The sequence below is a fragment of the Micromys minutus genome, assembly GCF_963924665.1.
Source record: "Micromys minutus genome assembly, chromosome: 4".
NCBI lineage: Eukaryota > Metazoa > Chordata > Mammalia > Rodentia > Muridae > Micromys > Micromys minutus.
The window spans coordinates 48,979,458-49,007,153 of NC_137973.1; the positions used below are offsets into that span (position 1 = coordinate 48,979,458).

The following is a 27,696-nucleotide window of genomic DNA, read 5'->3' on the forward strand; positions in this document are numbered from 1 at the left end:
AGGGACAAACCCCCAGAAGGAGTCACAACCCTCCTTCCGTGGGAACTTAACAACCACACTCCGCAGGGCTAGCCAACCTGTTCCCTCACCAGGGTGACCTCTGGTTAAATTATGGCAGATCGACCGAGCCGGAATTCAAAGCTGAGCAAACGCAGGGTCAGTTAAGGAAGTCCCTCTGGCTTTCCCAGCGAGCGTGCGCCTCTGGAGGGTGTTTGGGAGCTACAGTCATCCGGACGTCCTTGGGGATGTGTGAACCCAGGCTCGCCGGGAGCGTGGGCACGCTGGGTCCTTCCCAGACACACAGCTGAACCCATTCCTGGCCTTTGACCCCTGCCCCAGCATCAGCAGGTTGGACAGGGCCTTGGCGGGACGCGATCGCTCGCTCCTGGAGCCGCGGGTCCCTTCCCGTCCTGCCAGTCGTAAAGTGCTGTAAAGGGCTCTGCGCTTTACGGCGCCGTAGGTGAGACCCGGAAGATTTGTCTCCATGACGGGCACGTGGTTTGGGGTCTGCAATTATTGAAAGGCTGCAGTGAGACTTTGAGGGCCGTTAGCGGATCACCTACGAGTCTCTAAGCGGGTAATTGGATTACACTTTATCTAAAACGGTCATTTCAGTATTTCACATTTCTAAGAGTGTGCAGAATATGAGTGTCAGACGCACACGCGGTGCACCCTTGGTTTTCATCTTCATGTCCCCGGTGTTAGCTGACGTTTTTGTTGTTCACTTCGCTCTGCAGTGTCCCCCTCCCTGGAGTTCGGAATGCTTTACTTGATCGGCTTGGGCCTGGGAGATGCCAAGGACATCACAGTCAAGGGCCTGGAAGTTGTGAGACGCTGCAGCCGTGTGTATCTGGAAGCCTACACCTCAGTCCTGACTGTAGGGAAGGAAGCCCTGGTACGTGATTAAAGTCCCCCGGTCTCTGGGGAAGACGTCAGCTAGCGTCCGATTCTTGTACACTAACTAGACTGCATAGACTCTAAGCGTCTGCTTTTTTAGACCCTTTAAAACACACACCGTGTTCATTAAGGTCTTGCTCATACTCAGCGACTTCAGGGAATTGAAACGAGTTTTTCCTACTTTACAAGTCTAATTCTGTGCCTTTCTCCAGTAAATAATTTTTTTTTAAAAGGAAAGTTATTTTACACTCCTGGGGATAGTTATCAAATCCGTAATTTCATGAGCTAGCCAGAAATCCTTTCCACGTTGAGTGCTAATGAGGTGCTGACACTGCTTTAATGAGTTGCTTATACATTCAGCAAGCAATCTGAAAGCTTCCTCCTTTGAAGTATTTCCATAGGGAACAGAGATCTCATTTTTGTCTGCAACATAGTCAAAGAAACCTTACATACACTCTCTCAGGAAGCTGTCATTCCCACATGTACATAAAGAGTGACTAAGTAACCAGAGGATTTATGAGCGCATTATATACCTTAAGCATGTTCTCATTAGGGTAAATACGTAAATAAAATACATGAGCAGAAGGGTCAGTTTCTGGTTGGTTGTCAAACTCAAAGTGGTCCATATATTAAGATAAACACATTGGGCTGATGGGTTTTTATGGGAGGAGAGGAAGAGGTTTTTTTTTTTTGAGTTTTTTAATTGTCAAGTCTTCCATATAAAAGTGTGAGTCACAGAACATCTGGTCATATCTCTCAAACTCCCAGCTCAGAGAATTCTGAAGGTTTCAGAGTTTTGTTAAAAATTTTGAATTCTAAACTAGGCTTGTTCTTAAATTGACCACACTTAAAAAAAAAAAAAAAAGTGTCTAGTTGCCAGTTTGACTAGCTGGCCATACTTGTTGGTGTTTACACTTCAAGATGATTTCTGATCAGTGATCAAAAAAGCCATCTGAGAGAATAGATAACAGATTGGCAGGTTAATTGAATAGAATTTTAGACAGTAGCTTAGAGCAAAATGAAGACATAGCTTGTTCTACCTGTGACATGTCCTTGACAATTCCTTTACTTTTAATTTCTTACATGTAAATTGACATCAGATGTGTCTGTCTTCTAGGCTTAGAACAGGGTCCACACAAAAGGTTTTAGACATTTTAGCTGTTAGCAGATATATTTCCAAATTTCTGGATGTTAGTTTTTTTCACTTGTCAAAGAAAAATAACCAATTGGAAAGTATATAGTGTTTCACATACTAAGGTGTATGTGAAAATGGTTTGTAAGTTATAAGTGTTAATAAATATTAATTTTTCAAGGTCCCCCCAAAAAAAACCCCATAAATGTAATTATTAGGGGTCTGGGCTGACCTTACCTATAAGTAAATTATGTGTAATTTTTAAGGTACCAGAATATCTGTTATTTTGTAGTAATAAATGTTGATATTTTTAGGACACTTATTTTGCTGTTTTGTTTATTTTCCTTACAGTGCTTGGCTTTCAGTCCAGGATCTCTCATACCCACAAGCACCCTACCACAGAGTACAGTTCCGAGCCCTCTATAGTCACTGCTCCCGTTCTGTAGGCACACAGATACTCCCAGGCTTGTCCAGCATCATACATAGTGACAGGAGCAAGGCACAAACTAAAGTAGCTCTGAGTTGAGAATCATCCTTCCAGACCTTTATCCTGTCTCTCTGCATCCTTAGCTATACACAACAACTACACAAGATATAACCTTGGGAATCACTAACAGAGAAGTTAGAACAAGCAAAGTGGTTTGGCCTGGATCTTATCCTATCACAATTCCTTTAGTACTGTCTTCATGTCCTCCAGGTTCTTAGTTCCTGTTCTTCCTGAGTAGCCACAGGACCTCATCTGTACCATCTGCCTTAAGTCAGTCGATTATAAATTCATACCTTATATTTCAAGTAAGATTGTCGAACCTCTTTCTCTTCAATCACATTCTTCTGTTTCTCATCTCCACATTTTTTTGTTAAAACAAACTGATTTTTTGAAATTGTTGATTTATATCTATATAAAGTCTGGCTTCAGCTATAAATAATTATATTGCAGGGAAAGATAGATAATTCTATTTTCTATAATGAACATATGCTTTCTTTTTATTAATAATCAGCCAGTCAAGATTTTATAAAAGTCAAATACAGATGCTGTTAAAGAAATTCTAAGCTTGCCTATTCTTACATTAATCACTGTTGTTGTAGTGTTAATATAGAGACAGCAAATCTGGGAAAGATTTTCAGATTTGGCTTACGCAACTTAACTTCCTTTAGGTAATTTCTGTTGATATTTTAAATCTTACATGCTTATTGGTTGAATGCATCTGTGCTTTAAATAAAGATGTATAGGCAGCACAGTCTATAAGTGGTCCATGGTCTGTCTGCGTTATACCTAAGAAAACTTAATGAAAGGATTTAAGTAATTTATAAAAGTATGTCTGTAAATAGCTGAAGAGATTTTATCTAAACCAGCGCCCTGGAAACCCATAATCTAATGGTTGGTTCTCTCCTTTTATGATGAGTCCCTGAGCCCTCATCATAAAAGGAGAGAACCAACTCCTTCCAGTTGCCCTCTAATCTCCCTATGTAGGAGACCAGATTACTGTTAGCATTACATTGGTGACATGGGGCTTGGTTATTTTCAGGGTACATTCGTTCAGTAAAGAGCATTGTACCTTGATGTCCCATGATCATGTATGTTCTCTGAGATATATGGGTATAATCATCATGTGAGTGTAAGTTTTCTGGTTTCTAAAGTCAAAGTTAAACATGTAAAGATTAGTGATTATGAAAAAGACATACAGCAAAGGTGAAGATAAAGAATGCACTTTAATTTTAATTAATGTAAATAGTGTCATTATGAGCTTATGAAACAGTTCCATAGGATGAGGCTGTTTCCCGTCTGAGTAACAGACTTTATGTAGGTGTTAGGAAATAATTCCCACATTTGGAGTTGTAGCATTTATCTTTGTATACTTGTTTGCCTTGTATTTCCTTATTTGATCAGTCTTGGGTACTGCTGCTCTTCAACTGTAGTGTCTCTGCAACTTATAATAACTCAGACTTCTCAACATGAAGGAATAATTTTATGTATTTATGCATCCCCTTCCATGTTTGAATTGCATGGGAACTTAGTTATATGATTTCAGTTTCAGTTATATGATCTTGCATAAGTATGATTAATCAGTATCATACCAGTTCACTGGCTCACTCTCCTGGGTTTCTTCTCTAAAATTAAACTTCAAGAAATTAATTGACAAAACAGCTTGGATAGAAACTTATTTTGTATTGAAATTCACTTTTCCCCTGTAATTCTGTAAGACTGTTCACTTCTTTGTGAACAGCTAAATTGTAACTTTCTGTCATTCCTTATTGTTGTTGCCTTTTATTTTATCCAGCACAGCAAAAATGTTCCTGTAGACATTGGTTGAAACATCTGCACTACCATGTATCATTATTGTTAATGTATTCCATATTTTCATGTTTCTGGAATGGGGCTCATGAATACATATTCTCTGTTCATCCTTTAGTGTTCTGCCTAGTCTATTAGACACAAATTTTGAGGCCTCAGATGTTAAGAGGTCTGCTTTCTCTAGGGATCTGATGATGGCCCCAAAGACAGAGTTTAATTGCATCATGATATGGAGTACTGGCTCACTGATGAGTTGTATTGAATGATCTGTGTTTGGATGCTTGCCAGTATTTGCACCTAGTTCTAGACAGCCATTGTTCTACAGTGTATGTGTATTAAAGCCTCGCCTGCTGTATATCATTTTGATATTTTAATATCCTACTTATATCTTTAGGAAGAGTTCTATGGAAGAAAATTGATACTTGCTGACAGAGAAGAAGTAGAACAAGAAGCAGATAATATTTTTAAGGATGCAGATGTCAGTGATGTTGCATTCCTTGTGGTTGGTGATCCATTTGGGTAAGTGTAAATAGACATTGTGAGTTCCTTATTTATCAGCAATGATTATTCTGTTTAAACATTTCTTTGCCAGGGCCTGTTAAGTTTACCCGAGTTTTACCTAAAATTGTTTATTTAAATTTTCAGTGAAGACCATCTACTTGATAAAGATGCCATTGTAAGTATGTCCTAGGAAGTGTTGACTCCAGCATTTATTTCTTTCATGCCTTTGTTTTCATACAAGGTTAGACACCTTTAACTAGTGTGTCATTATTAAATAAGTCTCTACACTCTCAAAAGTCAGGTCTGCCATTTGCTTTGATAATTGCAACCATCTTTGGCTTCCTTTGTTCTAGGCTTCTCCCACCCCTTCTTTTTTAATAATCTAATATTTGGCAATAATGCTGTCACTTACTTGCCTCAGATTTATCATTTATCAAACCTCTGATTTCAATGTCCCTTCTCCATTGGGAGCACTGCCCCTCCTCATTACTAAGAAGATGGGTTTCTACTTGTCTAGTCAAGCATCATCAATCTCTAGTGTCAAGCTAAACACAAGAGTTCTTTGTCTACAGCTGGTGACCCAAGATTTATGTCACAGATTTGGGGAACATAAGGACAATTAAATCACTCTGGGCCCACCATCAAGGATATTTCTCAAAACAATGGAGTTACATGTGTGTGCGTCTGTCCTAAAGAAAATAATTTATGTCAGTATGTAGGGCCAGAGAGTCTGTATAATTATTATATGTAATTGTAAATTTTATTGGGGGGTCACTATAAACATTTAAATTATTTTAGCCCCTGTCCAACATTGTTTTCTTTAAAATTAAGGCTTACTCAAATTTCATGGTACCTTTCCTTTTCTTCTGAGCAATAGGATAATAAAATGAAAAAGAAAATACAAAATCTTACCAGTCTTACAGAATTTTCTCAGTAATCCACCGACTCCATCTGTCCAAAATCTGTGTCTTTGACAGAGACACTTTGGCCCAGACTCCTAACATAGTAGCTCTGCAGTTCTTACAGTCACCTGATGAGCTAGCTCACTCACTGAGAGTGTCCCTTGTACAATAAAATTGCTGCTTAAAATGGGGCTTCTAGACTGGAATTAGCCCTCAGATTTTCCAGTCCAGGTGAAATAAGTAGAGAAATTGAGAGCAAGTATTAGAAACTAGTCTAGCCAATTAGAAAGTAAAATTTGTTATCTACTGATATAAAACAAAAAATTGAGTTTATACTTCATATTGTCTCATCTCACAATATTTCTAAATAGTTTTTTTTTGTATTTTAGAGAATTTATGAGTATATAAACACATTTAAAAAAAGTTTTTACCATATTCTGAGGAACACTAACTATAATTGGCTTTTGATCTATTTATTTATTTATTTATTTATTTATTTACTTACTATTGGCCAGATTTTCATATTTTTTTCATTTCTTTTTAATTTTAATACCATTATTTTGGCCAGGTTATTATATTCTATCCCTCTGCATATAGACATACAGACTTTTAACTCATTTCCCATGTTATGGTCAAATTTGTATGTTTAAAACCATAAGAATTTGAAAACCTCAGCTGAGAACTATACAAGTCCCATTATTAGCCAAGTATTTAAAATTTCCAAACCTGCTCTTCAACTGAGACCACGCTCATGCCAGCCAACTGATGATGTCATCTCACACCTGAGATCAGGCTCCTCCGCTGAGCATGTCTATCAGAGGCTACCACATCTGCAGCTCATGTCTCTCCGTGCTATAGTCTTTTGCCACTCCAACCTGAAGTTATAGCTCCACTTGGCAGATGGAGACTATTGTTGATGGCTGTATTAGTTAACTTAGGTAACTGTGACTGAAGTCCCCCACAGAGCAACAAGAGGAAAGATTTATTATGGTTCATGGTTTCCGGGGTTCCAAACTGGGGTTGCCTGGCCCCATGCTCTTGGGCATAATAACATCATGACAGAGGTAGAGGTGACAGAGGAGCTTCTTCATTCCATGCCAGACAGGAAGCTGAGAGAGGATGAGATAGACACAGAAGGGGCCAGAGACAAGATGCCACCAAGGACCTGCCCCCAGCAATCTGCCTTCAGGTAGGTCCTACCTTCTAAAATATTCAGAACCTCTCAGATAGCCTTCCAGATGGCTGGGGACAAGCCACAGTCTATGAGTCTTTTCAGGGGACACTTTAGACTTAGACCCTCACTCTGACAGCTTTCATAAGGTTCCTCACAATATTTTACAATAACCATGTGCCTCTACTACTCTTGTGTATTTGCATTTATTCCTTTATGTCTCTAGCTCTCTGGTTTTATTCATACTACTTGGCATGCAGTTGCTACTAATTAGTAGTACTTGAATAACTTTGGGATAGCTTACCTAAAGTCAATAAAGAAAAGACAAGCATATTTTGAACTGATAGTTATCTGTTCACCCAGATCCTTTTCATTTGAACTTCACTGAGTTGGCAACATACAACTCATGGCTGAGTGGGAGAGGCCAACAGTAATTACAGTAAAAAAAGAAAATAAATTTGGGGAAGTCTGTACAGTGGTGGGGAAAGAAGTCGAAAAAGACTTATCTACACAGAGGAATGTGGAAATGCCTTTCTTTGGAAGTTATACTTAAGCAAGTGACAGAAATGAGGTTAGAGCAGGCAGGTCATTCCAGGCAGAGCAGTTTCTACTTTATATTGGTGGTTAGGTGCTGAAGGCCACAGCAGCTAGAGCATGATGGAGGGGAGGGTGTGACAGGTAAGCAGGAGCCATCCTTCTTTCAGGCTTTGGAGGGATAAGGAACTGTATTTGAAGTACAGTGGTAAACCTGTGGAGGTTTTTAAAGCTAGGAACATAATTCTTTATTTAAAATGCTTGACTTAGTGTGAGTAGCTTTTTGAGGAGGCAGGGGCGATTTTAATAAAGGAAGAAAAGAACAGTGTAGAACATTTATAAGAAAGACACTGGATTTAATAGATATGTAGAAAGAAGGAAAGGATTCTGACTTAAGGACTGGTTCTAGAAGCAGGAAAGCAGATCATTGTGGTCATGAAGTCATTGGTATATGGGTGGTATTTGAAGCCCGAGGAATGGGTAGGATTCCTAGAGAAGAGGAGCCAAGCCTAGAAACAAAAAAAAGCCTTAGGAAAGGTTCCATGCTCTGTGGCCAGAGCAGAGGGGAAGACAAGAGGATGACATTCCAGAAGCTGAAAAAGACACGTGTTAGTAGAAGAATGTGCATGAGTGGGTGTTGACTTGGATCTGGGTAAGGTTCTGAAGAGAGGACTGCAGGGTGAGCAGTGGGAAGGAAGGGAGAGAATGCTATGCAAAAAACAAAACGAAAAAAAAAAAACAAACCAAAAAACAACAGCAACAAAAAACTCTGATGTAGTGAGCCGCCTGATAATTTCAGTGCCATGCTTCATTCTGTGAGTCCCTATTTTTCCCAGGATACCATTGTCATTGTTATGCTAGACTGGAAGTCGTGCGGTGGACTGTTTGTCCGGTGTGTTTGCAGTATTGCACTATTTGAGGACATGTTCAACTGCCTGGCTTTTGTCTGTGTTATTTTGATTTGGATTGAGATAATCTCCTGCAAGCCAGGCTTCCATTTAGTGTCCTAAACTAGCCTTGGACTCCTGGTCCTCTGGCCTCCACCTCCCAGGTGACATCCAGTTGCTAATCATAGTTTCTTTGGACTATTCCACTCTGTTTTGTTCCTTTGAAACTTTTAATTAATTTGCCCCATCTCAGTGACGGGTCATAACTTTTGTTAGGTTCAAGTTTAAGTAATGTTTCCTATACTGTAGCTATTTTCTGGTTCCTGCTGGAATATACTTGGAAATGGGGTGTTAAGAAAGCTGTCATTAAAGCTAATTAATTAAATAAATTAATTAATAACCAATAAACAAATTGTTGGTTTGTTTCTGAGATTTATTTTGTTTTTAAAATGAGAACTCAGTATGCTGTCCAGGCTAGCCTTGCTCAAGTGATCCTCCTGCCTCAGCTTTCTGAGTAACTAAGTGGGACTGAAGGCACGTAACTACACTAAAATTTTGTTTCATCCGTTAGGCCAAAAGAGCAAGTTTACTGACCTGATGAGAGCAGGAAAAGCATGAAATGCAATAAGACGCTAACATTTTTATTACACCATGTATGACAAAAACGTCTCTAGTTTACGTGGAAGCACCTCTGTTTACTTGAGTGGAATGTGAAAAGATGATTGGCAAGAAGGCTTAGAAGGGAAATGTTTACTGTCAGCCTGGAGCCCACAGAGTGCTATCCTTTACCTCCACATGTGTGCCATGTATTACACACACACACAATACCATGCATACAAAATTTAATAATTAGAATTTAAAATTATGAAAAGAAATTAAGTTGTGCAGTCTTAAATTTTTTAAGTTTTTGAACTGTGGTAAAATATAGATAACATTCACCTTAATATTCCCAGATAACCAGATTTACAAACCTTCACAGGATTGCACCCCATCATCCCTACCCATCACTGTCTCCCATGGTCTTATTTACGTCCTTTAAGGAGATAATTAAAAGGCATAAGTGCCCCACTCCCCTGTATCCAGGTTATTGAAAGGGAAGCAGAAATTAACCAGGTGGTTCTACTGATTCTGAGAGGTACAACATCAGTACCCAGCTTAGACATGTGGAGGTACACCAAGAGCATCAGACAGTCTGCCTCTGACTGTCCATAGAGGGAATTACTATTAAAGACCTTTCAAATGATGGCTCTCTTTCATTATTCATTTTATATTTTAACATAACACTAACTAGAAATATATATACTGAATTTGTAATTTTTATTTTCATGCTGTGTATCTTTTTCTTAATGGAACATATGTGTAGGTGCTCCTTTATTTACCTGTCCTCTCTGGGTCCTTATGTAAGCCATTTGGTGATTTCCATGTAATGTAATGTATTTGACCAGCATTTGGTACCTAATACCTGTCAGTACATGGCATCAATGTATTAGTCTGTTCTGTTCAGCAATACAAATAAAGCTGTTTGTCTTTCCAAAAAGCTTCTTATACGAATGTGTACTGACATTCAGTTTCTTTTCTACTTTTTTATATTTTGCATTATTTCTTTATGGTAGATTGTTTCAAATAGGTTTTAAAATAAAAATAAAGATCTGTAGTTACAGACATTTTCTAGCATATTAAAGAAACTTTCAAATGAGTTTTCAACTTATAATGTTTCTGAAAGCTCTTGATTGTCTCTGCCTATGTTGAAATAGTCAGTTTTCAGGTTGGCAGACCCTCCATCCCCCTGCCCACCCCACCCTGTCATGGCAGCACTGCTGGAGATGCCTTCATGTACCTGGGTATTTCCATCAGTTACATCGTTTTGCATCTTTTCTTTTGAGATCGCCTTTAAAAGAATTCCAAATAACAAGTGTGCTGTTAAGGTAAAATTTCCTTACTAGTTCTAGTTACATAACTCAGTTCCTACCTTTGGTAAACAGTAAACCTATCTGTGTGTATGCTCTTTACTGATTATTTCAAATTTGTGATGTTGATAAATTTTAAACCACCTCTTCTTTCATCTATTTAAGTAACTCACCCATAAAGTAATTTAAATTAAAAAAAATAACACCCTCACCCAATAACTAATTTACTTTTCCTTGTACTTAAATTAGGTAGTAAGATTCTGTTCAAGGTAGTATTAAAAACATTCTTTACATCTGACATTCTTGTTATTTTTTTAAACATTTACTATAAATGAAATTGCTGATAATTTTTATACTGGTTTTATTTTATGTGTGTGATTAAGAACAGCTTCCCTAGTGGGCATGTTTTAATCTGTAGCTGGCTGCCTCATGGGGTGTAAGCCCTTGATCTTCCTACTTAGTATGCATTGACCAGTTGACAGATTCTGCTTATTTCTAAGTAGTTTCTCAAACATGCTAATGTTGCTTTCCCCAGTAGGGCTTAGCATTTTTATCAAGATGAAAAAACCTTTAGTAATGCCATTCTAAATTGATGTGAGATTACATGTCACAGTATTCAATTTATATGTACATATACTCCCTCCCCCATCCCACCTCCAGCCTACTTAGGTATAATCACACATTTCAAAAAGGAAAGTTAACAGTCAGAAAACACACACACACATTATATTCAGTAACCAGACTGAAAAGGACTACAAATAGAAAGATTGCACACAATTATAAACTCCAAATGGAATTCTATCAGGCAGAATTATAATACATTGAAGGACCAGCAGGCTGTGAACATGTTCTGTATTTTACCTTTAGTTTTAGATATGAAAACAAATCCCAGTGGGGCAGAAGAACTGGTTTAGCTGTACCACGTGTAGAAGTGTAAAGGGAAAAACTCAGTCGTTTAAAGTGTCCCACTTACATGTGGAAGCCAAGCATTAATGTATAGAAATAGATATCAGCTGAACTTCCCAGTGCTTGAACAGAGTCCTGGGGAAGGGGCTGGAGTGAGGATGGTTACTGGGCACAGGATGAAGCTGAGACAGGAGCAATTCTAATAACTTACAACGTAGTGGAAACTGTGGTTGGTGACAACTGGAGATTTTAAAATAAATAGTAGAGAAGATTCTGAGTATTCTGAGCACAACACAATAAATGAGGTAATAAGTCACTTTGATCATTACACATATACATGTATTGAAATGACAATTGGATTCATTGCTAATGGGCAGCTAAAATTTATTAAAACTAATTTAAGTAAGTCCTGAGACAGGAATCAAGTTGCTGAGTTTATATTCTCTAAGCATCTTTTGCAGACACCAGGACATGGCATGTCCCTTTCTGTCAGTGCTGTAGATGGAATTCCATCTTGTGAGGGATGTGGATAGACGTACACTGCATCCCTAAAAGGACCAAATAAAGGACCACTGCAGGTGCCTAGTAGAATCTGAGGAAGAACAGTTGTCTCTTTGACTTGAATTCATGAGCCAGGATAGAAGATTAATGCCATTCACTTAACCTGTTTTCTCACTACAGGGCTACAACACACAGTGATCTTATTCTGAGAGCAACAAAGTTGGGCATCCCTTACCAAGTTATTCACAATGCCTCCATAATGAACGCTGTAGGCTGCTGTGGTTTACAGGTAATGCTGCAAAGGAAGTGTTGGATGGAATATGCAAAAATATTGTTTTCCTATTAGCTAGAACTTGATTTTATTGTTATTTCATAAACTGTAAAACTTAAAATTTTGACAACAATGATCAACATATGCTGGATTTTTAAATACTGCTTTCCTATAATTTATTATCTTTCTTGCAGCTTTCCTTTAGCCCTTGCTTTCAACAGTCCATATAAATTTAGCTTCAGAATCTTGTACATACATAAAAAGGAAAGATTAAACATATTAAGTATTCCTAAATGCTTTTATAGTTATTCAGTGACCTCATCAGTAGAGTTGAGCCTGAGTTTCCCACACAGTATCCCTTTCTCTTTCACTGAGAGCAAGTGATGCTGTGTTTCTTAAATGAATACAGAGCTGTAAGCCAGGGATGAAGGCATTAAAGCTATGTCACAAGTGCTTGTGTGTAGTTAGTTACTTTTAACTCTAACAGTTGTGGCTCAGAGAGCTTGAAAGAGTGCTCTGTTGATGTTACTGGGATTTACTCTTAAGCTATTGGTAGCCACTTTCCCAGTGTGATATCTGTTCTGATACTCAGACATGCATAATTCACACCAGCTGTGGTCCCTGCATAGGCGCAGTGCTTTGTAAGAAACTGTCTATGAGGATATACTCCAAATCTCTATGGATCTGAATAGGGAAAGAATCTTGGAATCCGTGAAGTAACACCTTCCCTGATATATCTTGCTGAAATTCATCACCTATGAAGAGATATTTTTTAAAAGACTCATTTGGTGCCACGAGATGATGCTTCATTGAATAACGTCTGAGTTTGAACTCTGGAACCCACCCACATGGTGGAAGGAGAGCTGATTCTTTCAAGTTGTCCTCTAATCCCCATGTACAGGATAAGACATGCGCCATCTCATATTCAACAGATGTTTAAAAAGGATATTAAAACCAGCTATTTGTTACTTTGGAAGAATATCTTAGTATTATTGACTAATACTTGCCATCTATTTTAAAATAATTTTATCCTAAAGAATCACATACAACGTTTACACAAGTTTTTTTGGTACTTAACCCCTTGGTATTAGTTATTATTACAGGTGGATTGCTGTAGGAATTTGTATCCATTTTGTCAAAAATGTATATTACAACGCTTGCCAGCTTGTCTTTTTGTGGTTCTTCTGTGACATGCATGTCATAGTCAACATATGTACCTCATGTAGCCATGTTCACAATCTTAGTATCAGCGAAAATCAATGTAATATCAATTTTAAAAAAGTTCATTCAGGGTAAGAGCAGCACTCTGAATGGACAAGAAAACTTGTTGCTCTTGAGTCTGTGGTTTGTGGTGGACCTTTTGGTTCTTCTACTGACTGTTTTTACTTATTGTTTGCAGGTTTATCCTACGTATGGAGCTTAATGGTTTTTTTTTTTTTTTTTTTTTTTTTATCAAGTTACAATTTCTAGTTTATCGATTGATCGGTTGATCAATAGACAGATAGATAGATAGGTAGATAGATAGATAGATAGATAGATAGATAGATAGATAGATAGATAGATGTAGATTGTCGTGCAGCTTGTATTGTAATGTTAACTCCACTTCCCCAAGAAGGGCTGCCTAGTCACATACTCAGGTGACTTCATCTGAACCTTCCCATTTAATTAATAATATAAAGGCGAGAGCCGGTGATTGGACAGGGGAAGGGAGATGGAGAGAGAGGGTCAGAGGAGAGGGGAAGGGAGAGAAAGGGGGAAAAAAGGACAAAGATGGAGATAGATAAGGATGAAATAGATCCAGGTGAACTTAATTGGCTTTAGGTAGCTATAAATATTTTAAGGATTTTATAGGACTTTTATCTCATATAGAAGGGCAGTTCCATTTATGTGTAGAGGGTTTGTGGATTGAGAGTTTGATATATAAACCCATATGAAAAGCTATCGGGCCTTAGAGTTGTGTTTGTGTTGGGATTTGGGGTAAAGAAACACACTGGGGTGGTAATTCTATTGGGGCAGAAGCACCAGGGCTGGCAGTGTAAACCACCAGGGAAGGGAGCCCTGTGGAGAATACGGCTTGCGGACCAAGTGACAGAGTCTGTGCACTTGGCTCCATACTAGAAGTGGCACCCACGGAGTGAGACTGTGGGGCCGATAAAGAGATAAGCAATTTCTGTTTTAGTATTTACTGCAACACATATGTATATGCATACATATATGCATATATAACAGATTTCTTAATTTATCACATTAAAAAAAACAGTTAGCCATAAAAATATTTTAAACACAAGAAGTATTAAATCCTAAATATAGAGAGGGTTTTACAGACTATCTGTACTGAGTGCTTACACTGTACAAGATGGCTCAGGAGGTAAAAGTGCTTGCTACTAAGCCTGATGCCCTGAGGTCAATGCCCAGAACCTACAGTGTAGAAAGAGAGAACCAACTTCCACGGGTTGTCTTTGTGCCCCACAGGCATGTCTGCACATGTGTACATACACACTGAATGCATGGAACAGTGTTGTGTCTGGACTTGTGAGTAGAAGGCAGTGGTGTGGGCTTAGTCATTGAGGTGACTTAGGAGGCTGCCAGAGCCACTCAGACAAATGGTGTCAAGGACTCAAAGCAGTGAGGGGATAATTGAGTAGTCAGTGTCTGAGTTATACAGCTGGAGTTGGTGGGACTGGGCACTTGGGAGCTATCAGAAATGTGAGCTGCAGATAAGAGGCAAGTCACATATTCGTCTTTCTAGAATATTGTTGAAGACATCCTGTTACATAGTCTGTCTCTTTTATTCTTCCTCATCTCACCCCTACACCTTCATCCTTTCTTTCTATTTAACTCTGACCTCACCTCACAGTCTGTCCTTCAGAAGACTATTTCAGGTGCTTTTTATTCTGAGTGTGGCAAATGTTGTACTCTTAGAATGGGTAGGGTCCACGTGTCATATCCACAAGGACTGGTTATGGCCTAGCAGCATCTTTCTTGTGCACCTCCTCTCTCTGACTCAGTAGTTAGTACCTACAGAGTGTCTGGTTGTTTTCCTCTTCTTTTTTTTTCCTTTAACAATGGAATGTCAGGAAGAATGATGGTAGCATGTAGGCCAGAGTTGTAAGACAGCTAGCTGGTTGCAGTTCTTGTCACTGCGATTTGCTCTAGTTGCTTTTTACCGTTTACTGGTAAGACCTTTGATTGTGAAACGCAGAGTGCTGGTCTTTCTGTTCCTTGAGGTACTGACATCTCAGTGGTGAAATTGTTTGCATAATGTTCCAGCATTCATTGAAGAAGTTTGCACCCTTGCCACAGGAGTGGCTACAGTTATAAATCAGAGTCCTAAATGCAGTTCCCAGTCTTTCACAGAGAATGCTCCTGTTCCGTTAGATGTGACTAGCATCCCAATCCTCTGTTCAAGGCTTGATCATTCTCTCTTTGAATGAAGAACTAAACTTCCTTGCTTCCCTGGTTGTGAAATAGTTTTCTCCTGAAGATTTTTATGGAATAGCATAAGTATTTCAAGTTTGATGGGAGGTGACAAAGCCTCTTTAAAATGTCTCATTGAGCTTGTTCATTTTAAATGTAGCTTACTGTGAGTCGTTTTGCATATTTAGTATTTTTTGAGCTCAGCTAATAGAGAGAGCAGTTGGATTTTGTCAATACACATCAGTTCAGAACATCTTCACATAGCCATCATGAACATTATTGCATCACGTATTAGGCCCTGACTGTGTTTCGAGGCATGACGAGGCACTCGGTGTGCACTTGGTTATTCGATCTTTTCAAGTACGCTGATTGTGCTCACTGTGAAGGAGGTTCTTTTCCGGATCCAAGATGTCATTTGACTTCTCAGTGACCTCACAGCTAACCATAACCTAACAGCTAACTGCTGTTGTGAGTCCAGATCTATTTCTTCATCATTTTAAACCTCTGTCTACTATGTGCATGGCACAGAGCTGCTGCAGAATAGCATGGCTTCTCTGAGGATGATTTGTTTGGATAACTTTCAGATGGGCTTTGAGAATGAAGCTCCTTGATAGGTAAAGTGGAGTCTGTAGTGTACTAGGGACATGATGATTATCTCTTTAGGACCCAAGATGTAATGCGGTGACTGACAAAGCTTTTAAGACCCCTGTATACAAAACCTGAGAACTGTTAGCTGCTCTGAAGCAGTGGGGGGCGGGGTGCGCTGAGTGCCCTACCTTTGCTCGTTTCCTTCCTGTCTGCTTCCTGGCACCTCTTGCCACAGCTTCTGAAACCAAGGTGAGAAGGAAGCTGTAGTACAGGAAACAGCATCAGCAGTGCCCACTTGGGACACAATTCCTCATTTTCACAGAAGAGCACAAGGCTTAGGAAAGTTAAATGCTTTCTAATCTGTGACACATTTCTAGATTTTAATGTCTACACTTTTCTAATTTCTTACAAATCTTATTATATTGTTTAAGTTGAAGAATTAAGTCATTCTATAACTTTAGCATTGGCTTTACTGTACATTATTTTGGAAAACAGGCATTTGTACAATGCCTCTATAAAAACTATTATTAATTATTATTAACTATTATTAATATGTAACTTGATCATGTGAATAATGTATGTGTCACTCGATGGTCATAGCTAGGGAAGGATGTATTGGCACTGTTCCTGCACAGGTAGTGAGTTACAGAGCCAGCCTCTAAAACTTCACTGCCCTTGAGTGGGCTAGTGTAGCTTCACAGACTTGTGTCCCCTGCCACTGTGGTCCTAGCAATCAACAGCTGAGCCCTCTCTCATCCTGAGCCTTGTATTCCACCCAATTTCAGTGTTCTTGACCTATAAAACACTAGTGATTGTCATGTCATTAAGTAATGTTTTATTTTTCTAGTTGTACAAGTTCGGAGAAACTGTTTCTATTGTTTTTTGGACGGACACTTGGAGACCAGAGAGCTTCTTTGACAAGGTGAAGAAGAACAGAGAAAACGGCATGCACACACTGTGCTTACTTGGTAAGCATTGGAAGACCCCTTACCTCAACAGTACAACTGTCAGAATTCTCTTATTTTCTTTTTACGATAGAATTAAAACTGTTGTGTAATAGCTAGGTAGGGTGGTGGGGAAAGGACATGGGCTAGCCACTGAAAGCACGCAGCAATTTCCTAGATGCTCAGCACCAAACATCATATAAGTCCTATGTTCGTGCTGAGATTCGCTGCTCCCTCTTATAATCTTAGATCCTTTCCAAAAGTCTGTATTTACATTTGTCTGTCATTCTTACAGATTAGCAGACATGTAGCTGTCACCAACCATTCTGCATTTTCTAGGATATTCTGTATCAAAATCACAAAATGTTCTTCCAACATTTTGTTAGAAGCTGTTTTGCAGATGATGTTGGATATTGAGCTTTTTCCAGTGCCGTTCATTTACTGGTTAACAACAAACTCTAAATGACCTATTATTCCCAGCTCTCATCCCTGGACTGTCCCGCTCAAATGTTATTTCCTGTGTAACACAGATGGCTAGCACTGCTTTGTGCACCATGATGACCGTACTGAGTTTCAGATGCCATGGGCTTTGCCTTCTAGCAGTGATCACAAGGTTTAACAAGTCGCTGCCTCAGAGCCCCTGCTAAGCTTATGTATTCTAGAAAGGAGTACTAGAAACAAATGTTCACCTTCCTCCAGATGCCCAGAACACAGCTGGCGTCTTAAATTAACCTTGAAATGATCATTAGAGTTGGAACCAGACAATGAAATCCTAGTGTCTCTGCTTACCAGGTAGAAAATACTGAGAAGCAGTTCTTGGCTATTGCCTTCATATTATCAAATTGAAATAAATAAGCAAACTCTTCCTCATGGGGTTGTAAGAGTAGTGCTTCTCAAACTAGTTGTGGTAAAGTTTTGTATTATTTATTCTCTTGGTGTGTGTGTATACGCATGTGCATACCACAGCATGTGTGTAGACGACAGAGGGTAACTTGTAGAGTTAGTTCTCGATTTACACTTTGAAGCTCCCATGGGTAAAATTCAATTCATCCATGTAAGTAGCAAGTATGCGTACTTGCACCAACCCCCAAATCACAGGCTGGTTGTTTTTGTTGTTGTTGTTGTTTATGTTGTGATCGTTGAATAAGAATGGCACCCATAAGCTCATATATTTGAATGCTTAGTCACCAGGGAGTGGGAATCTTGAAAGGACTAGAAGGATTAAGAAGTGTGCCCTGTTAGTGTGGGTATGTCCTTACTGGAGGAAGTGTGTCAATGGGGGTGGGCTTTGAGGTTTCCCTCCTCCAGCACCATGTCTGCCTGCTATGAGGGTCATGGACTAAGCCTCTGAAACTGTGAACCAGCCCCAGTTAAATGCTTTGTTCTGTGAGACTTGGCCCTGGCGTTTCTTTATGACAGTGAAGCAGTGACTCGGACAGTTGTTTGTCTTCTTTAATTTATTTATTTGGGTGTGGCGTGTAGGGTCAGGCTTCCAAATTCTGAAGCCATGGATCTCAGCATTTAAATCAGAGCGTAGTTGTTGAATTCCAGCTATGAGTTTACCTCTTTAGGGATTAGGGAGCAAAAGAAACCACAAAGTCTTTATAATTTGTTTAGAGACAAGAGATAAGTAACATCAGAAGTTAGTGGAGCACTAGTTACATCGATGTAAGTACAACGCTTTAGAGTAGAAATCAACAAAGGTTGCATGAAATAACTTACTACCTAAACATGGATTCAGACGGGCCTGGGAGTAGGTAAGAGGGAGCAGTGTCCACATACTCCGTAGACATCTGGTTTACATCTCTGTCAGTAAACTTGTTACATTTTACAAGCTTAAGGTAAATGAGTTAATAGAGCTGTTTACCTTGGTATTGAAGACATCTTTTAAAGTAAAATATGACTTCTACTAATTGTATCACAGGCCATTTTTTTCAATAGCATTTATTTTTTTATGTGCCAGGCAAATAGAACTATTAAATAATATTTCACATGTGTGAAGTACTTAACATTGAACCATAGACATTGAAAATGAGATAAGAGTTTTTTAGTATTTGTCAATAAGAAAAGCTTTTGCTATCACCTTAGAAAGTTGTAGAAGTCTGTCAGAGACTCTTCAGTTGTAACGTATTTATTTTTACAGAAACAAACTTTGGCTGAACCATTCGTTTTGCATGTAAAGCAGGAAGCAGCTGCTGGCCTTGTGTGAAGTTCCTGTGAGGACAGAGTCAGTCTGGCTTTTCAGCATTTCCCAAGTAGTTCAGCCAAGCATCAGTGGGAGTGTTACGCTAAAAACCAAATCTTTGCCTTGGGGCCCTGTCAGACATCATGAGTGCAGCGATTGTGCGCAGGTCACTGTTGTACCCGGGATCTGGCATAGAACCCAGAAGCCCTGTTACTAAAGTATTCATTCCTTATTATGGTATGTTGTGCCCCTTGTAAGAAAGCAAACATTTCTTTTCAGATATGGTAAGAATCTAATTTCGACTTAAGTGTCACGGTTTTTCTCTAGTCTGATGCCTGAGACACGGAGCAGTGGAGGAGTCCAAGCAGACATTTGGGCGAGTGGTCACCAGCTGGTCCAGCTGAAAACGGAGATTCTGTTAGCTCTTAGGCAGCACACATGCTCCTGTTACCCAGTGCTTTCCCTTATCACCTTTTCCAGCAGGAAATTAGATCCCTGCATGGTAGGGTCAGGGCCAAAGTCTCATTTGCTTTCTAGCATGGGGGCCTTTCCACAGCCACAAGCTTCCACTCCTCTCCAACCTAATAGGAAAATAGTCACACACAGGTATGAGCAGAGACACCACAAACTCAAAGATCAGCATTTAGGGGGCTCTGGAAGATGAAGGGTTTGTGGGAACATAACTGAACTGAAAGAGCTGGCTTTTACTTCCTACAGATATCAAAGTGAAGGAGCAGTCTCTGGAGAACCTCATCAGGTGAGTCTGCTGAGGATGAGCGCATCTGTTTTAATTCACTGACAAAGTCCATAAGTTCTACTTCAGTTACGAGTCTAAAGATGCTGGAGAAATGAGCTCCCAGAACAGTTTCATGGTAAATATTTCAGTCATAGAAAAGACGGAGCACGGTGAGCAGGACGAAGGAACAGTAGACTTCATAGGCCCAACACTGAGAACAGTGACAGGCATTTAACGATGGTCCAGTAAGTGTGAGTGGAATGAATTAAACTGTTGGGAGTTCAAAACCTTGGTTTGAGTCTGACATCAGCTTCTGGTTGCTGCTGTTTTGGGGCTCACTTCTCCTGCATATGAGGACAGAGTCCCCTCTTAGTGAGGCAGTGTGCACCACAGCAGCTCCTACACACATGACAATGAGCACCTGAAATACAGCTGATGAAGCTGAGGAACCCAAGTTTGTATTTAATTTTACACTAGTAATTCCAAAACCTTCAGGTTGTTTGAGACAGCTTTAATATGTGTCTGCTTTATTAAGGTCACCCAACATGGTATCTATGTCTTTAAGCATTTCGGTTTTAAGAGATGCTTAGATTTTTTTTTTCCATAGTAAGTTCATTTAGGCACGTCGGTTTGTATTTTAGAGAAAAGAAATATATATCTATGACACAGACAGGAACAAGGAGAATCTTCAAATGTTACAAAGATGATTCTAAACCTCAGCTAACCTCTCTCCAAGTGGCTAACACTCATGAGTCTCTGTGACAAGAGACAACAAGAACTGCACACACATATCTGGGATAGTCTGGAACAGAGCAGAAGCTGTGGAAAACTTGAAGCTGGCAAGGCTTGATGGAAAAATGTTTAAGAGAAGGCCACAAATGCTGTTTCCTAAGAGGAGCTAAGAACTGCAGGTATCACTTGGTAGTGCATTGAAGTAGCATTGCCCAGTGTGAGTGCTGCGGAAATCAGTTGCTCCTTCTAGAGCAGTCATCTGGGCTAAGCTTCCACAGTCATGGCATGGCCATGTCCTCCACTGTATAGGCAGCCACTGAAGCATACTGGCCTCCGTCCTTCCTCACTCTGTTGGCAGCTGCCATGACCAACCAACAGCCAGTGGCTCCAAAAGAGTGTCCCAGAGACAATGATCCACCATAGATACTAAACTTCTCCAGAGGAGGTGATCCAACCTTGGTTTTCCTATCCCTGTAGTTTTGTGAGACCAATCAGAATTCATGGCTTTAAAGTTAGCTAAACTCTGACCTGAGAAGACTTCATGAAATTCAAAGCATCAATATCATTCATGGCTAATCCTGCCTTTTCTAGAACTCTTGGAGTAGCATATGTTGGTCCAAGCAAAAGGTGATCTTTTGGATCCTGGGACACATATATAAAATCTCTCAGATATGCCTTTGGCTTATAACCCATGGCCAGAGCTCTATCCTCTGACAGGATCAGCATCACAGAAGGGCCATCAGTCAAGAAAGAAGAATTTGCAGCTGTCACTGTGCCATAGGGTTTGATGAATGCAGGTTTTAGTTTGGCCATTTGCTCCAGTGAGGAAGATGGATCCTGTTATCTTCAGTAACTGTGTCCTTTCCTGGTACTTTGAAGGTACAATATCAGAACGATGACCTTCATCCTGTGCCTTCTTGGCCAGACTATGAGAACGCAGTGCATATTCATCCCATTCCATTGGAGAAACAGCAAAGGCCACAGTCTGCACTGTGGCCCATGGTCTCATTAGTGGAGAACTCAGCCTCTGCAGGGAGCTCAGGGGACAGAAAATTTGACCTGAATTTAGTGAGTAAGGACAGGTGCTGGCCCAGAGTCTTGGCTTTATTGAGATCAAGCATCATTTTCCTCATATTTCTTGAATGACGAATAGGGACGTCAGACATTAACTCAACACCACCAGATATGACGATATCACACTGGCTGGAAGCTATCAAACCAACATCTGTAGTCATAGCTTGGTTTGCAGAGATACAAGCCATGGTGAAGGTGTGGACTGGAATCTGGTCAGAGAAGCCAGCTCCCAGGGCAGCCTCTCTAGCCACATTGCCTGTTTTTACTTCCTGAATAACTATACAATAGATGATATAATCAACAACATTCTTTGGGATATTGGTCCAGAAGTGCAGCTCTAGCCAAGTCCTGTGGCATTAGGTCTGTATACAAAGCGCCTGAGAGCAGGGATGGAATGCTGACACTTTCCACCACCACACTATCCTTTATATTGGGTTTTGCTAAAGTCTCCTTTGATTTGGTCTGGGGCAAGACTGTAGTTGAGGAGAACAGCTCAGAGGTCTTAGAGGAAATCTGAGGGCCCATTTTAACGTAGTAGAAAGGTTTCTAAAAATGGAAGTCAAGATGGTAGTCATTCTGAAATCTTAGAGCCCACAAAAACTGCTGCTGCCAATAAGGTCAAGTGCAGACTCTTAAATATATTTTTATCCTTTGAGAATTTCATACACATGTACAATATATTTAGTTATGCCCTCCCTCCAGCTTATCCTCAGAAATCTATTTTTGACAATATATTTTATATACATGTTAAATAACTCTGATAAAAACATAGTAAGTGAAAATGTGCTGAAAGTACTTACCAAATTTCAAAGACTTGGCATAAAAACAATGCTTAATGCTTATTTGTGAATTAGATATTCAAATATAATATTGTGGTGATATTAGATTAAATATGTTTACATGTTATTAAAACCAATTTTGCCTCTAACTCTTTCATGTACGTGAAGTATTTGTTATGCTTCTGCTAGTTAGTTTTGACTTGGAGAATTGTGGAGCAGTAAAATGATCAGTGCAGACCCCACCATGACTGCTGACTGTTGGGGTGGCTGTACCTAAAGCATCACTTTTAATAAAGGTGCATCCGTGTCAGAATGTTTATCCTGCCACTGTTGCAGTGTCACCGAGGACAGCTGAAATAAAACAATAGGAAAACGGCTTAAGAAACTGTCACTGGACCCAGACTTGTTTCTACAGCAGTGGGTGTCATGTGAAGACTTCCGAGTGAGGGTTGTGCCACTCGAGAGGACCTGGGGAGGCTCTGCCCTGAACGGCACACTGACATCTGGCTTCTGCTTACAGGGGAAGAAAGATCTATGAGCCTCCTCGTTACATGAGTGTGAACCAGGCAGCACAGCAGCTTCTAGAGATTGTTCAAAATCAGAGAGCACGTGGGGAAGAACCAGGTACTCAGAACCCCGTGAGAGTCCTACTTTATCCCCTATACATACGTACGTCATGACATATCTGATACACACTCAAACCACCCTGAAGCAGGGTCAGCACTTTTACCTACTTACATATTTCTTGTTTTGTTTGTTTATTTGCTTTTTGTTTTTTATTTAAAATCCTACTGGATTCAAGCTCTTCATACTAAAACTGTCATAATTTAAATTCTTAAAAATTACTGTTTATCAAGGACTTATAATCAGGTTTTGTGTTAAAATGCTAATGCATAAATGTTTGATAAAATAGAGAGCTAGACACCACTTAGTTTTAATCAATATGATCTACATGAATACATTTATTCTTTTTTTTTCCCTCAACACAGAAATATAGAATAGTTTTCTTTAGGATAAAGACAAGAGTTAATCTTACACGTCTAATAGATAGCCCAAATGTGTGGTATACAATAAACTGTGTCTGGACCACACTGTTTGCGGAGAACTACTGAATATACCTGTGTAATTCTCCCATGGGCACCGTCTTTTGAGCACCTGACCTCTCGTGAGAACATGCATTGAGGTAGTTTTGATGATCATTCTATATATTTACATTTCTATTCCATGTATATTTTTATGTGTGTGCACACTTGCCTTAGTGTACGTATGGAGGTGGGGGGGGGACCTTCAAGAGTCACTTCTCCTTTCAGCATGTGGGTCCCAGGAATTGAACTCAGGCCATCAAGGCATGGTGGCAAGTCCTTTTCCTCCTGAGCCATCTTGCTGGTCCAGTCATTGCATATTTTATCCCTACTGTGTTCCTTGTGTGCCCTCTTTGCCTTATGTGAATCCTGTCCTGCTTCTTTTTAAAATCATGTGTCAGTGAGGACAGCTTCCTTCCTTCCTTCCTTCCTTCCTTCCTTCCTTCCTTCCTTCCTTCCTTCCTTCCTTCCGCTTAGTTAGGGTTTTACTGCGGTAAACAGACACCATGACCAATGCATGTTTTATAGAGGACAGCATTTAATTGGGGCTGGCTTACAGGGTTCAGAGGTTCAATCCATTATAAAGGTGGGAACATGGCAACATCCAGGAAGGCATGGTGCAGGAGGAGAGTTCTAGATCTTCATCCAAAGGAAGCCAGGAACAGACTGGGCATCCTGAGGCAGCTAGGATGAGGGTGTCCAAGCCCACCCCTATAGTGACACAGTTTCTCAAACAAGGCGGCACCATCTAATAGTGCCACTCTCTGGGCCCAGCATATGTAAACCATTACATTCCACTTCCTGGCTGCCATAGGCTTGTTCAAACGCATAAGTCTGTGGAGGCCATACTTAAACATAGCATAGTGCAAAATACATTTAGTCCAACTTCCAAAGTCCCCATAGTCTATAGCAGTCTCAACAGTGCTAAAAGTCTAAAGTTCAATGTCTCGTCTGAAATTCATCCAATCACTTAACTGTAATCCCCAAAGCAAGACAGAAAACCAAATGGGCAAACTCCAAACTCTACATCTCTGTATCTGATGGAAAAGCAGTTTTTAGATCTTCAGTTTGTTTTTTAATCTTTGTTGACTGCAACAAACTTCTTTCTTCTTCTCTGGTCCATTCCTGTTAGCATCTTTCTTCAGCAGAGTTCACAGCTCTGGCATCTTGAACATCTTGGAGTCTCCAAGGCAACTTCTGTGTTTGTTTCAATGTCTGGGATCTACACATTATCTTCTTAGCTCTTCCAAAGGGCTGGCATCAATTCTCCAGCTCTGCCCTTTGTAGCACTCTGGTTAATTCACTCCACTGACGTTGCTGTTCATGGTGCTGGCATCTCCAGTACACTGGGGTCTTCTGCTGCAACTAGGCTTCATCAATAGCTTTTCATAGGCTCTTCATGGTCCCAAGCCTCAACTCCTTTTTATGACTCCTTCAGTCTTAGACCATCAGCTGCAGCAACTGAGGCTATACTTTCACCAACGGCCTTCCATGGGCTCTCACAGTGCCAAGCCTCAGCTGTTCTTCATGATGCTTTCATGCCTTCAAAACCAGTACCACCTGGGTGACTCTTACACACTACCAAGTACAGCTGCAGCATGAGGTACAGCCTTGGCTATCTCTGGAACACAGCTTCTGTGCCCTCAGGAAACACTTCCCAGAAGATTTCACCTTGGTGATGCTGGTTTCTTCTTAATCACTACTAATTTCTTAGCGCCAGCTAACCGTCATCAATTGTCCTAATAATCCCTTCTATTTTGAACTCTAAAACCAGAGCCACATGGCCAAAGTTCTCCTGCTTGCTGGGGCTGGAACATGGCCCCCTTGTTCTATTACATTATCATCAGCTTTCTGTTTTCCAACTCCTTCGCTGTCTAAGCTTAGCTGTCCTGGAACTTGCTCTGTAGAATGACTGAACTCAGGAGATCTGCATGCCTGTCTCCTAAATACTGGGATTAAAGGTGTGGGCCACCAAACCTGGCTTCAAGTTTTTTTTTTTTTTTTTTTTTTTTTAACTTAGAACTTGCTCTGTTCTAGGCTAGTCTTCTCTCAGAGTTCTGCTTGTCTTTGCCTCCTGGGATTAAAGATTTGTACTACCATGCCTGCGTCTAAATGGAGCTGGGTGGAATCTTGCCCCAAGGTCATTACTCCCTTAATTAAATTCAGTATTGAACACAGGATTCAGCTCCCTTTCACTTTCTGGTACCCCTTTAATACTTGAATCATATATTTTATATTTTCCTTTTATCAGCTTGCTATGCTTGTTTAAAATGCTCTTCATAAGACTTAACCAGAGAACAAAGTTTAGGATAGGTGATCTGAGACTTTGTCAATGCAGTTAATATAAATCTCTTTACCTTAGCCTCATGTAGAATCTTCAGACAAGAGCAAAAACAGATATGTTCTTCACCAAAATACTACAAAAACAGTCTCTAGGTCACATACTGAAGTTCTTTTCACTGAACCATCTTGGGCCAGGTCTGAAGAGCTCAAATCACTCTCAGTAACAAAGTCTTAATATTCTTACTAGGATGGCCCATTAAGCTTTATTTAAAGCATCCCACGCTTTCCAAATGCAAAGTCCCCAAATCCACATTCTTCCAAACAAAAACATAATCAGGCTGTCACAGCAATACCCCAGTCCCTGGTACCAACTTCTGTAGTTGTCAGGGTTTTACTGCTGTGAACAGACACCATGATCAAGGCAACTCTTATAAGGACAACATTTAATTGGGACTGGCTTACAGGTTCAGAGGTTCAGTCCATTATCATCAAGGTGGGAACATGGCAGCATCGAGGCAGGCATGGTTGGGAAGGAGCTGAGAGTTCTACATCTTCATCTGAGGGAGCCAGGAACAGACTGAGGACAGCTTTCTTAACTAAAGGATGAAAGCAATAAGAAGTCCACTCTTCAGCTGTAGTACCTAAACGAATAACCATGAAAAGACAAGTAGGATCTTTTTTTCTGAATTTAAAAGCCCACATCTCCAGAAATGCCTATTATTTGTTATGGTCTCTATAGTTTATTAGGTACTCTTGTATTCATTGTGTTTACCCTTGTTAATACGGTGTACCATGTAAGTTAGTATTGTAACTGATTAGATGGCTGAGCAGAAACTCACTCACATCTGGGAAGTTTTGTGAGTCTTATAATTTTTTCTGTATCTTAGTATAAATGTATCCCAACAATTTATTTAAAATATAAGTGTGTTGGTGCAGGAGGCATGATTCAGCCTTACAAGCTGTTCTTAAAGAGGATCCAAGTTAGGTTCTAAGCACGCAAATTGAATGATTCACAACCACTTGTAATTTCAGATTCAGGAGGTCCAGTTCCTTCTTCTGCCTTCATGGGTCCCTGTAAGCACATACATGTACATGTGTGCATACACCAACACACACACACAAATAATAAAATTAACCAAATATTTATAGTATACATGAGTCATAAAGATGTACACTCAGAACTTGTTTTAAGATAAATGTTCTATCATTATATGGAGTACAAATGTAGCTAATTTTTTTCAAGGTATTAAAATATAAGCTCGGGTTAATCTTTGAAATTTCCTAAAGGTAAAGTGACTGGTTTGCAGTGAGCCGGTAGCGACATTTAAGGAGTCAGGGCATTTTCAATGCACTAGTCATACTGCTGTTTGAGTAAGATGTTGATAAGATGCACCTGCCGAACTGATCTGCAGCATCTCTCTGTCTCCCTCCCCTCCCCCCTTGTTTAAGCAGCAATCACTGAGGAGACACTCTGTGTGGGCTTAGCCAGAGTTGGAGCTGAAGACCAGAAAATTGCAGCAGGCACTTTGCAACAAATGTGTACAGTGAGCTTGGGAGAACCATTGCATTCTTTGGTCATTACAGGGGGCAACCTGCACCCTCTAGAGATGGAAATGCTAAGTCTCTTCTCTATACCGGAATCCCAGGGAATTGATGGATCCTGAACATGGACATTTTCTGTTGTCTCACAATAATTTCTGTTAGATTGTTATTTATATGACAAGTGGCCTGGTTCTGTCATTTATGAAGAAAATATAACAGAAATGACCAAGAAGAAGCAGGTTGAGCGACAGCGTTTGGTTTCCTGTGGCAGCTTCCCCCATCCCATTGTGAGCTGCCATTGTCCTCAGTTGCTACTTGTAGGGGTACAGACCAAGCTGGAAAAGTGCACCGAGTCCACACAAGGAGTCTGGGACCAAGAATAACGTGAGGAAATTAGACAATGAATCACTTGAACTCTGGTTTTCAGGAACA

The 27,696-nt window shown here is 40.0% G+C and overlaps 1 protein-coding gene and 1 pseudogene across 4 annotated transcripts; one reads left to right on the plus strand and one right to left on the minus strand.

Annotated features, from left to right (window-relative positions):
- Nucleotides 1–467: 467 nt before the first annotated feature.
- DPH5 (diphthamide biosynthesis 5) lies at nt 468–27,696 on the plus strand. 3 transcript variants are annotated; one of them, XM_080915398.1, is made up of 8 exons: nt 468–577; nt 738–895; nt 4,717–4,841; nt 11,812–11,920; nt 16,755–16,875; nt 19,754–19,793; nt 22,878–22,981; nt 27,175–27,696. In XM_080915398.1, the coding sequence occupies exons 2-8, from the start codon at nt 761–763 to the stop codon at nt 27,384–27,386; spliced, it is 846 nt and encodes a 281-aa protein (XP_080771524.1). In that variant the 5' UTR covers nt 468–577; nt 738–760; the 3' UTR covers nt 27,387–27,696. The 3 variants fall into 3 exon arrangements, with proteins under 3 accessions (XP_080771524.1, XP_080771525.1, XP_080771526.1); XM_080915399.1 differs by lacking the exon at nt 468–577 and adding an exon at nt 6,827–6,914 and having other exon boundaries at nt 764–895; XM_080915400.1 differs by lacking the exon at nt 468–577 and adding an exon at nt 6,827–6,914 and having other exon boundaries at nt 794–895; nt 4,721–4,841.
- LOC308420189 (trifunctional enzyme subunit beta, mitochondrial-like) lies at nt 20,769–22,153 on the minus strand (annotated as a pseudogene). Its single transcript has one exon. The product of its transcript is annotated as a trifunctional enzyme subunit beta, mitochondrial-like (transcript).

Excerpts from the sequence above, each read along its gene's own strand:
- DPH5 (XM_080915398.1), top strand. The coding sequence starts at position 761 with ATGCTTTACTTGATCGGCTTGGGCCTGGGAGATGCCAAGGACATCACA. Across the intron at positions 4,842-11,811 it reads GTGGTTGGTGATCCATTTGG|GGCTACAACACACAGTGATC; the intron begins GTAAGTGTAAAT and ends TTCTCACTACAG. Across the intron at positions 19,794-22,877 it reads TCTCTGGAGAACCTCATCAG|GGGAAGAAAGATCTATGAGC; the intron begins GTGAGTCTGCTG and ends TTCTGCTTACAG.